The sequence below is a fragment of the Orycteropus afer genome, unplaced genomic scaffold (genome assembly GCF_000298275.1).
Source record: "Orycteropus afer afer isolate SDZICR_OR568_19922 unplaced genomic scaffold, OryAfe1.0 scaffold00574, whole genome shotgun sequence".
Classification (NCBI taxonomy): domain Eukaryota; kingdom Metazoa; phylum Chordata; class Mammalia; order Tubulidentata; family Orycteropodidae; genus Orycteropus; species Orycteropus afer.
In genome coordinates this window covers 490,823-500,660 of record NW_006922161.1, presented here as the reverse complement: position 1 = coordinate 500,660, position 9,838 = coordinate 490,823, and the positions used below count along the sequence as shown (strand labels likewise).

Genomic DNA, 9,838 nt, shown 5'->3' with positions numbered 1-9,838 from the left:
TACTCGCTGCTCATCTACATCTTCTACAGCCTCTTCCGCAGGGATGGTGGGGCCGCGGCGGCCGCGGGCGCGGGGGATTCCACCCAGGTGAGCCGGCGGGCGCAGCGCCCCGCTCAGGAGACGGCTGGGGTCGTCGCAGGCCCGCGCAGCCCACGTCCTCGGGCGCCGCCTCTGGGGAGTGGGGGGCCTCTGTTCAGGTGTTGGAGGCCAGAGACCGCAAGGAGCCCGCGGGCTGTCCGCCCCTCCTCAGGGGCCCCTCTGCTCCCTCCTAGAGTGCCCGCTGCCCTACGAAAGGCCGTCGCCGCCCAGGCCAGCCCATGCCGCACCTGTGGACGGAGCTGACCGGCCTGGCCGGTAGGTGCTGTCCGCGGGTTGGGAGCGCTGCGCCTGGGGGGCCAGCAAGAACTGGCCTCCGAGGGAGGGAGGGGCGCCGTGACCTCCTCGCGGACGCGGAGGTGGCACCTGGAGGCTCGGCCTTCTGCGTGACGTGGAGTGCCTCGCGCTCTCACTTCCTGGCCCGCAGGTGGCTCCGAGTCGGAGGATGGGCTGGCAGGGGCCGCCGAGGGCCGCCGGGGTGAGATCTCCCTGGAAGAGGCTCTCATGCGCCTTGCCGAGTTCCTCTCCGTCCACCTGGGGGCGGACGAGAGCTGCGGTAACCCTCCCGACACCGGCAAGGTGAGCCTGGCTCTGATCCCAGTCCCCTCTTCGCTCCCAGTTCTCCTGACCCCCTCCTCCTGTGACTTCAACCCCTAAGAACTTCGTGCCTTTGACCTCATCCCCTGGAAGACTTACAACTCCTTTGGGAAGATTCCTGCCAAAGAACCACCTGTCCCCGTCTGTCCCCAGACCTGTCGTCCCTCCTCAGCCCTGCTGTCCTCGCCCTGGCCCACTCCCCCAGTGTCCCTGCCCTGGTCTTATCTTCTACAGCCCATTGAGGCCCCCCCGCTGTTGACAGTGACCAGCCAGCTCTTGGCTCTTCTGGCATGGATTCGGAGCCCCAGGGGAAGGCAAGGCCTGCTCCAAGGGACTCAGCCAGCCTCGGGGGTGCAGCCGTCTACTCCGGATGGTGCGTGTAAGGGCCACTGAGGTGAAAGGAACCCTTCGGAGGGAACAAAGCCACACAGACCCAGTCAGCTTGGAGTCCAGAGTCCCAAGCCCTGCTCTGGGGGTGCCCCTTTCTTTGGGACAGAGACCTCCTCATTCCTAACTGGGTCCACTTCACCTCAGGACCTCTGTCCCAAGAAGAAAGCCCTTCCCACCCCGGCCCAGCCCTGGGGGAGGCCCCCAGGGATGAGGCCCGGGGGCAGCAGCCTCCGCAGTTGGAGGAGCAGAGGGCCTGGCATCGGCTGGAGCAGCTCATCCTGGGACAGGTGAGAGTGAGCCCAGGAGCACAGGGACAGGGGCGGGGGCCACAGGAAGTGCTGCACTGTGCCCTCTGCCTCCCCAGTTGGAAGAGCTGAAGCTACAGCTGGGACAGCAGGAAGAGGAACTGGGCCGGCTGCGCCTGGGCGTGGTGAGCAGCTGGGGGCGCCGGGCGGGGTATGAAGGGGCATACTTTCAAGTGAGGTTCTGAAGGCTTCCCTCTCCGCCAGGGGGCGACAGACTCGGAGAAGAGGGTGCAGCACCTCACTTTGGAGAATGAAGCCCTGAAACAGAGCCTGAGCCTGATGCAGGACCTCCTACTGCGCTGGGGGCCCAGCCCTCCCTCCAGGGACCGCCAGGTACTCATGCTTCCTCACGGCCTCTGGCTTGGCTTTCAAGTGCCCAGTCCCAGGCCTGTGGATGGGCCCTGGAATGGCCTGGCAGGACAGTCCCATCCAAAGGCTGACACTCATGGGAGAAACCTTCCCCCCCGTGCCTGGCCCCAGGAAAGCAGAGGGACTTGGAAGACAGAACCCCACGAACAGTTGGAAGGTGTGGGCTTACACGGGCTCAGCCTGTCCCCCTTGACTTTACTTCCCCACCTGAGTATTAGGGACACTGGAATGGCCTCCCCTAAGTTCTCTTCCAGCTCCACAGCCCGCCTGACTCCTGTCCCCACAGCAGGGAGAAGCTGAAACTCTGTTGGAACTCCAGAGCCGGCTTCAGGAGGCCCAGGACACCACGGAAGCCCTGCGAGCCCAGGTGGGCTCGGGCCCCAGAGAGCAGGGAGGGCTGGGGCACAGGGAGTGGGGGTGGAGGCAAGGCCTGGTAAGTGCCTGTTTCCTCAGTGACAGGGGTGGGGTTGGGCGGGGCAGTTGGGGGTCCAGGAGGCACAACTGCAGGGTCTCCAGGGGGCCCTCCGGCAGCTCCAGCAGGAGACACAGCAGAACTGCAGGCAGGCGTTGCAGCAGATGCACAAGCAGCTTGCAGGTAAGGGCCCGAGGGGGGTTGTAGGGGTGGGCGGGCCTGGCCTTCCCCTCCAACAGCCTTGCCCCCCCAGGGCTCCGGGCACGTATGGCCAGCTTGCGTCAAGGCTGTGGCGACCTCCGAGGGCTGGTCAGCACCTTCACCCAGAGCTGCCAGGGCTCACTGAGAGAGGCCCGCGGCCAGGTCAGACCCCTTCTCTCCAGGCGTCCGGCTGAGTCCTCCACAGGGACATGCTGGACATGCCCAACCTGTTGTTTCGCCCTCCCCATGGGGTGGGGGGAGTTGTTTATGCACCAAAGGGGGTTCTGGAATAGCTTCTGGCGGACCCTGGGCTGGCCTCACTTCTGGGTCTATTTCCTCTGGTGCAACTGGGGTGTCAGCAAAGCCCTCGCAGGCCTGCTGTGAAGTTCAGAGATGGGTGGGTGTGATGTCCTTGCACGTGGACTTCAGACTCTGTCCCAGGCTCAGAAGATCTCTTTTGCCACTGCAAATTGTGGGTGGCCACTGCGGTCAGTCAGCCCTGTTTGTGGACTTTGCTCAACACCCCTGTTCCCTCAGGTATCCTGGGTCCTGGGGGCACTGTCAGCCGAATGTGAAAGCACTGGTTCCCAGGTCCCCGAGGAGCAGCAGGGGCCACCAGTGGGGTACCCAGGGCGGTTGCTGGAGCTCAAGGGTAGGCCGATTTGGAGGGTGAAGGAGGGGAGAGGCGCGCCTCTCCAAGCACCAGGCTCACTGACCCAACTTCCAACACAGGCAATATTCGGGTGCTATGCCGGCTGAGGCCAGGGACGCCCTGTGGCCTGGTGAGCACAGAGCCTGGCCCCGGCGGGATCGTCACCACCTGCTATCGAGGGCGCCAGCGCCGGTTCCGCCTGGACTGGGTCTTCCCTCCCGACGCCAGCCAGGAGGAGGTGATCCCACCCCTTGCCTCTGTCCTGACCCCTCTTCAGAGTCCCCCAGATCCAGGGAGGGCCCAGTCCTTCTCTCTCCATGCTGGCCTTCTGCAGGAGAGGGCAGGGAGCAGCAGGCCTCAGAGCCTAGCTGGGTGCCTCTTCCACAGAACTATGCAGGCCCAGGGGCAACAGGCATCTTCGTTTGAACAGGCAGCTAATGTCTCAAACTTGAAGGACCACGAGCTCACTGCTTATGCAGAGCCGTCACTGAGTGTGACTAGGACCCACGGGCAATGTCTTGATGCTCATCTTTCTAGGTGCACTGGCCACCCCTCCCCATGGCCTGGGCTCTGCCCAGTGTGCAGTAGGCAACCCCACAAGCCCTGGTGAGGGTGGGTGGGCAGGGGAGCTTGGAGCCCATGTGCCCCCACCCGCCTTCCCTTTGCTACCGCACTCACATGGGAAAGTACTGGAGCTGGCCAGACAGACGTGGGCTCAAACCCTACCCTGCCACCAACAGCATGCCCACTGACACAAACCAGCCACTAGAGCTGTCCCAGAAGACGACGAGGCAGCTCAGAGTGGGTGGGACTGGCAGAGCCGGCGAGGACTCAGACTTGGATGTCCAGTGGCCTGTGTGGCCTCTGTGGGATAGGAGTGGCCAAAGGCAGCAGGTGCTCCTTCCGCATCTCCTGAGGTCTCATTGATCCTCATTCCCACCACCCTTCTGTTCACCCTCCATGTCCCCTCTCAGACAGGGCCTCAGCTGCACCTCAGACCACAGCCCTGCACAGAGCTCCGGTTCCCCTTGCCCTCTGACCTCCAGGTAGTCTTTCTGGACAAAGTCCTCCAACTCAATGTGTCCAAACCAAAGAGCCTATGTCAAGGGTGGCAATGGCGTCATGGTCTACCCCTCCACATGTCACTTTCCTCCATGGGATCTTAGTGGTCACGCTGGCCAGCCCTTCCAGCAGAGGTGGGGAGTCCAGTGAGGTGCCAGCCCCTTTCTGGTTTCCAGCAGGATGCAAGTCCCAGCCCTGTTTCCCAATAGCCTCCTCTGTACCCCAAAGGCCCAGGCTCCTGTGGTCTGGGCTGGCTGCCCAGGGCCCCTCCTCTAGGCTTCACAGGGTGCATATTACACCAGTGGGGGACAGGTGCCATTGCAGGGACCGGAACCACCCAGGAAGGGCCCTGAGTGAGGAGTACTCACCTCTGCTCCCACTGGTTTGAACAGGCACTCAGCTCAGCATGCAGGCTCCTGACCACTGCTCCATGGGCCCCCGGTGAATCCCAGGAGTCCAGTCCTTCTTATGGGCTGGCCCACTGCCTGTCAAGTCCCTTCACTCTCTCTCTGGCAAACTCTCATTTTACCTTCAGACCTCAGGCAACGGCCACTTTCTGCCCTGGAGCCTCCTCTGTTTGGGGTCCCCCCAGCACTGTGCCCCTCCGAAGCCCTTGCCTTACACTCAATGCCCAAGTGCTCCCAGGACCCCCTCCCACTCCCTGCCAGGCACAAGCAGGACAGCCCAACACAGCCTTCTTGACCCTCTGCCCAGGTCTTCCGGGAGCTCCAACCGGCCGTGTTGTCCTGCCTCCGTGGCTACAGTGTCTGCATTGTCACCTACGGTCAGACGGGGACAGGCAAGACCTACAGCATGGAGGTGAGGTGGCGGCCACTCCCTGAGGGAAGAGACCCAGGGAGCCCGGGGGTCCTGGGGCTGGGTGGGATGTGAGCCTGCATGTGGCACTCTGCCCCAGGGCCCGCCCGAGGACCCCGGCATAGCTCCCAGGGCGCTGCAGTCCCTGTTCCGGGAGATGGGGGCCGGAGGGCAGCATCGAGTGACCCTCAGCATGGTGGAAATCTACAATGAGGCTGTCAGGTCAGGCCAGAGGCCACCTCCCCCGTGCCCTCCTGCCACAGTCCCCCGGAGTCCAGCCAGAGCCAATCCCTGTGCCCTTTCTCACCAGGGACCTCCTGGCCCCAGGGCCTCCTGAGCGCCTGGCCGTGAGACAGGGCCCAGCAGGCCAGGGAGAAATTCAGGTGGCTGGCCTCACCCACTGGGACATACCCAACCTGGAGACACTGCAGCAGGTAAGACCCCCTCCCCGTCCACCTGGGAGCCAGGCACCCTGCACAGGTCAGCCCTGTCGCTCGGCTCTCCAGATGCTGAGTCTAGGAAGGAGCAACAGGGCCACGGCGGCCACAGCCATGAACCGGCACAGCTCCCGCTCCCACGCCCTGGTGACGCTGACGCTGCACGCCGCGTCCCCACCGTTGGGTCGGGGCACCACAGGTATTCCTCCCGCTCCCGCGCCCTGCCAGCGCCCACGCCTCCCCCGGAGCCGGCTGCCCTCCACGTTGGGCCTCGCTCCTCCCTGCAGGCACGCTGCACCTGGTGGACCTGGCTGGATCCGAGCGCGCCTGGAAGGCGGGGGCGGCCGGCGCAGCCCCAGGAGACAAAGACCGCGCTCAGCGGCTGCGGGAGGCCCGGACCATCAACCGCTCGCTGCTGGCGCTCGGAGGCGTCATGGCCGCACTGCGCGCCCGCCGGCCCCACGTGCCCTTCCGCGACTCGCAGCTCACCCGCCTGCTGCAGCCGGCGCTCGGACCTGGCGCCACCGCCGTACTGCTGCTGCAGGTGGGCGGCTGGGGCAGCGGGGTTCGGCGGCTCGTTTGCATGACCTTTGCATCCGGGCACCGCCCACCCGCGCTGCTTCCTCGCAGATCTCCACGCGGCCTGGGGACCTCGGGGAGACCGTCTGTTCGCTCAAATTCGCGGAGCGGGTGGGCCAAGTGGAGCTGGGGCCAGCGCGGCGCCGCAGAGCCAGGCGCTCCGGGACGCCCTCCTCCCTCAGCACCGACACCCAGCTCACCGAGACCCCCTGCACTCCCACGCTGTCCCCGGGCAGCCCTCCAAGCCCCCGCGCTGACAGCGGCTCTGGCTCGGCCCCCGGGCTCCCAGAGGTTCAGCCCCCATAATGTCGTGCCCAGGCGTCCGAGGTCGCGCCTCTGCCGGCAGAGGCTGCGGGGGAGGCCTCCCAACCTGTCTTTTGGGGTGCAGCCTTCTTGATCCCTGGGAGTCCACTACCTCCCAGAGCCTCCCCTCCCCCTCAGGAGGATTGTTAAGCTTTAGAAATGATGCCACCCCCCTCCCCAGTTGGGCCACAGGCCCTCTGCTCCCACCTTATCACCATTTGCTGTTATCAAGACACACAGCAGGGGGTCCGGGAGCCGCGCGGAAGAATGACCCACTGGGCGGTTGCCCAAATCACCATCCCTGCCCCCAAAAACCAGACTTGGCGTTAAAATGTTTTAAGTTCCTTTATTGTTACCTGCCTCCCCACACCCCCGACCACATAGGGGCCAGCCTTCATTCCTTTCCCCCTCTCCTAAAGGTGCTACCTCCTTTCCCAGCTAGACAGCAAGGGAGGGTGAACAGGCAGCAGCAATGAGCTCCCCCAACCCAGAGCCAGGGAGGGGAGGTGACAGAGGGTGATGGATGGATGGACAGACGGACAGAGGGCTGAGAAGATGAGGCAGGAAGGGCTTCACCAGGCCCAGCCCTGCGTCTTGGGGGTGGGGAAAGGCAGGTCTGACTCTTGGGGCCAGGTTTGGGGCCCGGCCTGGCTGCCACCCTTCTGTGGGCCATCTAATAAATGTTGTGGACTCTCAGCATGGCTGGCAGCTGCTGTGGCTGCAGACACCCTCCTTCATGGCAGGAGGGACCTCACAGACTGTACCAGGAGAGCAGCCAGCCTGGGGCACTCAGGTCACGAGGGTGGCTGACCCACACGTCATAAATGCTCTTGTTGGGAGGCACCCCCTGGAAGAGGGCATCCAGATCCCAGAGCAGCCCTGAGGGCCCTTGGGCTTCAGGGGCCACCCCCCAGTAGGCTGGGCTGGCTGCAGGTGGGCACTGGGGGCAGGAGGTGGGTGGTAGGGGGGCCAAGGGCATTACCACATTGGGGGTATAGATGGGCAAGTAAGAGGTGGGCAGTTGCCCCCAGAGTGGGGCTCTGTGTCCCCCGCCAGACAGTTCCCGAGTGTCTGGACTAGCCTGCAAGAGATGGAGGGGCCAGGCCCCGCACTCTGGGGGGAGGGGGGAGGGCCTGGTGGTCTCCCCCTGGGACGTCTCCCCCTCACCTCTTGTGGGCCCAGGGAGTGGGCACAGAGGCCACAGAGGCCTCTCCGAGGAAGGCAGGGGTGCAGTGGGCACCCCCTCCTCCCCGGTGCACCCCACGCTGGCTGGAGATGGACTTTTCTTTGGAGGCTGGGGCCAAGGTGGCTCCTCCCCAGGGCCCCCTAGTAGGGACTTGATGCTGAAGCCCTCCCTGGGTGCCGGTGGGGGACTGGGCGGCTGGTAGGGCCTGCCGTGTAGGACATAGGGACCCAGGTCCTGGGCAAAGACGCCGTGAGCGCCCCTGCTCTGCCAGCGCCGGCACAGAGCCGTGTTCTGTAGCCGCAGCGCCTCAGCTGGGATCAGGCTCACGTCGACCGCCCAGAAGTTGCCCTTGGCCTGTGGCTTCGCAGGGTCCTTGGGCACCTGGAGGGGAGCAGGCTTGGGTGGAAGCGCCCGACCTCGGATGCCCAGGACTTCCCCGCCCACCCCTGACCCCAGGCTCCGACCCTTGCCCGACCTCACCTTTTGGAAACATGGGTTGGAGGAAAGGTTGTGGCGGATGGAATCCTTCCAGCCCACGTAGTCATCCCTGAAGAAGGGGAACACAGCCTGGACCTGTCGGATGATCTGAAACCCCGGGAGGCACCCCATGAGCGGTTTCCCCAGAGCAGGCCAGAGGCACTTCCCGTGGAAGGGTCCGGCCTGAGTCCCTCAGCTCGCCCCTTTTGGCAGAGCTGGGTGGGGCCAGGTGGGGGTGGAGGCTGGAGCCTGAGCTGGGTGGGTGGGGATGAGGCCTGGGAAAGGATGAGCCCTACCAGGGTGGAAGTTCATGGGGTGACTGAGGGAAGGGGCACCCACTGAGTGTAGGGGGTTGGGGGAACCCTCTCACCTGTGCCAGCTTCAGCCTCCGTGAGGGTGCGGCCTGGATCACCAAGGCGATCATGGCCAAGTAGGTGTAGGGGGGCTTGTCATGACGCAGGTATCTTTTCTTTCTCCTCTTGGGAGGCTGGGAGGGGGACTCCGCCCCCGGCGGACCTGGGCAAGGGTCTCTGCAGGGCCCCATGCAGTAGAGGCAGGCCACCTGGGCTGAGGCCTGGACCGCTGGAGGGGTGCAGGGCACTGGAGCTGTGTGGAGAGGCAAGGCCTGGGCCAGGGGCCGGGCCTGGGCGGGCGGGCCAGGCCCTTTATCATTCGGATGGAAGGGGGAGGGGAGGGACAGAGGTAGGTGGTAGTGGGGGAGGGGAGAGAGGGCAGTGGCTACCACAATTAGCAAGTTTCGTTTAATCTGGAAGGGAGGGGCGGGAAAGATTCCAGTGGGGACTTCGAGGCCTCAGCCCCCACCCCTGGCCCTACCCTCTTGCCTAGGCATTCCTCTTCAAACTGGAAGGAAGAGCCTAGGAAGCGGCACATGGCGAGGGTCCTGCATCTCACGCCTGGGCGGTGGTCTCAGGCATCCACACAGGGCAGTGATTTGCCCAGGCTGGAGGCCGTACATGCTGGGCTTCCCTTCTCTGTCTGCTTCCCCAACCCAAGACGCCGAGAGGGGGTGGGAGGCCCACTGGAGTTCAAGGCCAAACAGTCAGTAGAGCCAGGGTTCCAGAGGCTGGGACAGCCACCCAGGCCAGTGATTAGGGAGGCCTTCCTGCAGCCCCTGGGTGGTGCATATGATTAATGCACTTGGCTGAAAGGCTGGAGGCTCCAGTCCACCCAGGATACCTCGGAAGAAAGTCCTGGCCATCTCCTTTTGAAAAGTCAGGTACTGAAAATCTTACGGAGCACACATGGGGTTGCTGGGCGTCGGAATCAGGAACCAGGATGGCGACTGGTGGTCCTGGAGGACCAACAGAAGCCCCCAGCCCTGGAACAAAAGAGGAAAGCAAGTGACCCAAATGACTGGCTCCAGGGTGAGCTGCAGGGCTCTGGGTACCCTCCTCTGGGGCCTGGAGGTCCCCTGGGGGTGCCGTCACCCTCAAGTTAGTGTGCGTGAAGAGGGTTCCCTGTAGGGGTTTTCTAGGTGCCTCTTGCAGCCAGGTCTAGAGGCGGCTCAGTTGGGTTGTGGTCCCTGCATGGGAGTGACCCATAGAGCCCCCCTGGGACTCTCCTGGGCACTAGAGTGTGGGTGTTCGTGTGTGAGGGCTCAGATAGGGCTTTGCAGGCAGCCACGGGGTCCTGAGACTTGATCCAGAAGGAGGAGCATGTCCCACAGTTGGTTGGGTGGCCTGAGGGGAAGAGGGGCACTCTAGAATGGGGAAGGCTGAGGGGTCAGCACCCACTGCTCAGGCCTGGGGAGGGGTTTTAAGCGAGCCCTGCTCCTGAAGTGTCTTTCCAGAAAGATGCCTCTGGAAGCTACCCTGAGCCTTAGCGCTCCTCTAAGTCCAGACTCTTCTGTCCCTACCCCTTCTCTGCCCTGGTCACCTGATCTTTGGGTCAGCCAAAGTCTGTGCTCTGGATCCTGCCCTAAAGCCCGCCACACTG

The 9,838-nt window shown here is 64.2% G+C and overlaps 2 protein-coding genes across 2 annotated transcripts; one reads left to right on the top strand and one right to left on the bottom strand.

Moving 5' to 3' along the window:
- On the top strand, positions 1 to 6,222 carry KIFC2 (kinesin family member C2; the record flags this gene model as incomplete). Its single annotated transcript, XM_007956105.1, has 18 exons — positions 1 to 87; positions 273 to 354; positions 524 to 675; positions 928 to 1,066; positions 1,228 to 1,370; positions 1,448 to 1,513; positions 1,593 to 1,721; positions 2,047 to 2,124; positions 2,238 to 2,352; positions 2,423 to 2,532; positions 2,908 to 3,022; positions 3,103 to 3,260; positions 4,799 to 4,903; positions 5,001 to 5,122; positions 5,211 to 5,334; positions 5,407 to 5,536; positions 5,625 to 5,881; positions 5,968 to 6,222. Coding segments are annotated over 18 exons (2,367 nt in total), but the record flags the coding sequence as incomplete, so codon positions are not given.
- A 748-nt stretch (positions 6,223 to 6,970) lies between these two features.
- FOXH1 (forkhead box H1) lies at positions 6,971 to 8,426 on the bottom strand. Its single transcript, XM_007956062.1, has 3 exons — positions 8,253 to 8,426; positions 7,886 to 7,990; positions 6,971 to 7,786 (listed from the first exon to the last, which is right to left on the bottom strand). The coding sequence occupies exons 1-3, from the start codon at positions 8,424 to 8,426 to the stop codon at positions 6,971 to 6,973; spliced, it is 1,095 nt and encodes a 364-aa protein (XP_007954253.1).
- Positions 8,427 to 9,838: the final 1,412 nt, after the last annotated feature.